We start from the raw sequence: 5,000 nt of genomic DNA, 5'->3' as shown, positions 1-5,000 counted from the left end.
TGCTCCTAGGAGGGACTGACCCCTTAACCATGTCACTGCCAGTAGTACACTTTGCCCCTAGGAGGGACTGACCCCTTAAACATGTCACTGCCATTAGTACACTTTGCCCCTAGGAGGGACTGACCCCTTAACCATGTCACTGCCATTAGTACACTTTGCCCCTAGGAGGGACTGACCCATTAACCATGTCACTGCCATTAGTACACTTTGCTCCTAGGAGGGACTGACCCCTTAACCATGTCACTGCCATTAGTACACTTTGCTCCTAGGAGGGACTGACCCCTTAACCATGTCACTGCCAGTAGTACACTTTGCTCCTAGGAGGGACTGACCCCTTAACAATGTCACTGCCAGTAGTACACTTTGCCCCTAGGAGGGACTGACCCCTTAACCATGTCACTGCCATTAGTACACTTTGCCCCTAGGAGGGACTGACCCATTAACCATGTCACTGCCATTAGTACACTTTGCTCCTAGGAGGGACTGACCCCTTAACCATGTCACTGCCATTAGTACACTTTGCTCCTAGGAGGGACTGACCCCTTAACCATGTCACTGCCAGTAGTACACTTTGCTCCTAGGAGGGACTGACCCCTTAACCATGTCACTGCCATTAGTACACTTTGCTCCTAGGAGGGACTGACCCCTTAACCATGTCACTGCCAGTAGTACACTTTGCCCCTAGGAGGGACTGACCCCTTAAACATGTCACTGCCATTAGTACACTTTGCCCCTAGGAGGGACTGACCCCTTAACCATGTCACTGCCATTAGTACACTTTGCCCCTAGGAGGGACTTACACATTAACCATGTCACTGCCATTAGTACACTTTGCTCCTAGGAGGGACTGACCCCTTAACCATGTCACTGCCATTAGTACACTTTGCTCCTAGGAGGGACTGACCCCTTAACCATGTCACTGCCAGTAGTACACTTTGCCCCTAGGAGGGACTGACCCCTTAACCATGTCACTGCCATTAGTACACTTTGCTCCTAGGAGGGACTGACCCATTAACCATGTCACTGCCATTAGTACACTTTGCTCCTAGGAGGGACTGACCCCTTAACCATGTCACTGCCATTAGTACACTTTGCCCCTAGGAGGGACTGACCCCTTAACCATGTCACTGCCAGTAGTACACTTAGCTCCTAGGAGGGACTGACCCCTTAACCATGTCACTGCCATTAGTACACTTTGCCCCTAGGAGGGACTGACCCCTTAAACATGTCACTGCCATTAGCACACTTTGCCCCTAGGAGGGACTGACCCCTTAACCATGTCACTGCCATTAGTACACTTTGCCCCTAGGAGGGACTGACCCCTTAACCATGTCACTGCCATTAGTACACTTTAACCTAGGAGGGACTGACCCCTTAACCATGTCACTGCCATTAGTACACTTTGCTCCTAGGAGGGACTGACCCCTTAACCATGTCACTGCCATTAGTACACTTTGCCCCTAGGTTGGACTGACCCCTTAACCATGTCACTGCCATTAGTACACTCTGCCCCTAGGAGGGACTGACCCCTTAACCATGTCACTGCCATTAGTACACTTTGCCCCATGGAAGTAAGTTACATGTACTTAGCATTTTAAAATAACCCGACATACAGTAACATGGGATTTGGGTACGTACCTAAACTGAAGAGCACCAGAAATTTCAGGCACACGAATTCCCGCAGATCAAACTGCAACGAGCGGAGTTTGGCCACCAAGTCCTGCGCGTGGCTCATCAGGTTGTTCAACGTGGAACCGGCTTGTGTTACAATGACTGAATAGTCCACCTGAAAATAATCAGAGGCTGATTTAATGAATGGGAGCGGGTATATGGGGTAATAGGAGTCATAGGGAGCAGTTATATGGGGTAATAGGAGGAGTTATAGGGAGGGGGTATATGGGGTAATAGGAGTCATAGGGAGCGGTTATATGGGGTAATAGGAGGAGTTATAGGGAGCAGTTATATGGGGTAATAGGAGGAGTTATAGGGAGGGGGTATATGGGGTAATAGGAGTCATAGGGAGCGGTTATATGGGGTAATAGGAGGAGTTATAGGGAGTGGGTATATGGGGTAATAGGAGGAGTTATAGGGAGAGGTTATATGGGGTAATAGGAGGAGTTATAGGGAGGGGGTATATGGGGTAATAGGAGTCATAGGGAGCGGTTATATGGGGTAATAGGAGGAGTTATAGGGAGTGGGTATATGGGGTAATAGGAGGAGTTATAGGGCGAGGTTATATGGGGCAATAGGAGTTATAAGGAGCAGTTATATGGGGTAATAGGAGAAGTTATAGGGAGCGGTTATATGGGGTTAATAGGAGGAGCTATAGGGAGCGGTTATATGGGGTAATAGGAGGAGTTATAGGGAGCGGTTATATGGGGTAATAGGAGGAGTTATAGGGAGAGGTTATATGGGGTAATAGGAGGAGTTATAGGGAGCAACGGGAGTTATAGGGAGAGGTTATTTGGGGTAATAGGAGGAATCATAGGGAGCAATAGAACTTATAGGTAGGATTTACGATTCTCATAAAATAGCTGTAATTTTTGAGATAGAAGAATACCGGCTTCACGTCACAGATATAGGGACGCCATATTCTAGCAGAGTAGGGGCGGCGATGATGTCTAGGATCTATATTTAATGAAAATAAAAGCGGGGGGAAGATTCCCCTGTGCTGCGCTCGGTGCAGATACCTCCGGAGGGGGCGGTTAGGGGCGCCATGAAGATACTAGTAAAAGCAACTTTGAATTATAACTAAACATTAAAGTGTTAGCACACGCACACAGCAGCGCAGGAACATAAACTGAGACGTGCGAGAGGGTATACGCAGACGTGCGAGCGGGTATACGCAGACGTGTGAGCGGGTACACGCAGACGTGTGAGCGGGTACACGCAGACGTGTGAGCGGGTACACGCAGACGTGTGAGCGGGTACACGCAGACGTGTGAGCGGGTATACGCAGACGTGGGAGCGGGTACACGCAGACGTGCGAGCGGGTATACGCAGACGTGCGAGCGGGTAAACGCAGACGTTCGAGCGGGTACACGCAGACGTGCGAGCGGGTATACGCAGACGTGCGAGCGGGTATACGCAGACGTGGGAGCGGGTACACGCAGACGTGTGAGCGGGTATGTGCACACGTGTGAGCGGGTATACGCAGACGTGTGGTGCGAGCGGGTATACGCAGACGTTCGAGCGGGTATACGCAGACGTGCGAGCGGGTACACGCAGACGTGCGAGCGGGTACACGCAGACGTGCGAGCGGGTACACGCAGACGTGTGAGCGGGTACACGCAGACGTGTGAGCGGGTACACGCAGACGTGTGAGCGGGTACACGCAGACGTGTGAGCGGGTACACGCAGACGTGTGAGCGGGTACACGCAGACGTGCGAGCGGGTACACGCAGACGTGTGAGCGGGTATACGCAGACGTGTGAGCGGGTAAACGCAGACGTGTGAGCGGGTACACGCAGACGTGCGAGCGGGTATACGCAGACGTGCGAGCGGGTACACGCAGACGTGCGAGCGGGTATACGCAGACGTGCGAGCGGGTATACGCAGACGTGCGAGCGGGTATACGCAGACGTGCGAGCGGGTACACGCAGACGTGCGAGCGGGTATACGCAGACGTGCGAGCGGGTATACGCAGACGTGGGAGCGGGTACACGCAGACGTGCGAGCGGGTACACGCAGACGTGCGAGCGGGTATACGCAGACGTGCGAGCGGGTATACGCAGACGTGCGAGCGGGTATACGCAGACGTGCGAGCGGGTATACGCAGACGTGCGAGCGGGTAAACGCAGACGTGCGAGCGGGTATACGCAGACGTGCGAGCGGGTATACGCAGACGTGTGAGCGGGTATACGCAGACGTGTGAGCGGGTACACGCAGACGTGCGAGCGGGTACACGCAGACGTGCGAGCGGGTACACGCAGACGTGCGAGCGGGTATACGCAGACGTGCGAGCGGGTATACGCAGACGTGCGAGCGGGTATACGCAGACGTGTGAGCGGGTACACGCAGACGTGTGAGCGGGTATACGCAGACGTGCGAGCGGGTATACGCAGACGTGCGAGCGGGTATACGCAGACGTGCGAGCGGGTACACGCAGACGTGTGAGCGGGTATACGCAGACGTGCGAGCGGGTATACGCAGACGTGTGAGCGGGTACACGCAGACGTGTGAGCGGGTACACGCAGACGTGCGAGCGGGTATACGCAGACGTGTGAGCGGGTACACGCAGACGTGTGAGCGGGTACACGCAGACGTGTGAGCGGGTACACGCAGACGTGCGAGCGGGTATACGCAGACGTGTGAGCGGGTACACGCAGACGTGTGAGCGGGTATACGCAGACGTGCGAGCGGGTACACGCAGACGTGAGAGCGGGTACACGCAGACGTTCGAGCGGGTATACGCAGACGTGCGAGCGGGTATACGCAGACGTGTGAGCGGGTACACGCAGACGTGCGAGCGGGTATACGCAGACGTGTGAGCGGGTACACGCAGACGTGTGAGCGGGTACACGCAGACGTGCGAGCGGGTATACGCAGGCGTGTGCGCCCCTAACCGCCCCCTCCGGAGGTATCTGCACCGAGCGCGGCACAGGGGAATCTTCCCCCCGCTTTCTCTCATTTTCACGAATTGTCGGACGTGTCAACTTTGGTGTTTCAATTTGTAATCGTTCTTTCCCCTTCACTAACGTAACAACCTGCGTCCGATCTCCCAGCCCCCCGTTAGCGTCTGTCCGACGCGGGAGCACCCTTCGGGGTCTGAATCAGCTTTTAACACCTTCAGTGCCGCGGTGAACGCTCTGTAACTCCGTCTCTTCCGGTACATTTAATCTATGCAGCGCCAGCAAAAAGATGTGCGCTGGTTCCTGTCACCTGTCACTCAGCCGGGTCATGTTCCATTTTAATATGTACGGATGCCTTATTTCCATAACTGACGGACTCCCCCCCCCCCCTTTAGGAGGGGGGGGGCGTCTGGAGATTGCCTGGGAACA

The 5,000-nt window shown here is 54.3% G+C and overlaps 1 protein-coding gene across 1 annotated transcript in view; it reads right to left on the bottom strand.

Moving 5' to 3' along the window:
* NR5A2 (nuclear receptor subfamily 5 group A member 2) overlaps positions 1-5,000 on the bottom strand; it is a 119,931-nt gene that overhangs the window by 46,199 nt on the left and 68,732 nt on the right. Inside the window, 1 exon segment of the mRNA XM_075617061.1 lies at positions 1,639-1,786. Within this exon segment, the coding sequence (XP_075473176.1) occupies positions 1,639-1,786 (148 nt within the window).

The sequence above is a fragment of the Ascaphus truei genome, chromosome 10, assembly GCF_040206685.1.
Source record: "Ascaphus truei isolate aAscTru1 chromosome 10, aAscTru1.hap1, whole genome shotgun sequence".
NCBI lineage: Eukaryota > Metazoa > Chordata > Amphibia > Anura > Ascaphidae > Ascaphus > Ascaphus truei.
The sequence above is the reverse complement of the archived record's forward strand: the minus strand, read 5'-3'. Positions and strand labels throughout refer to the sequence as shown.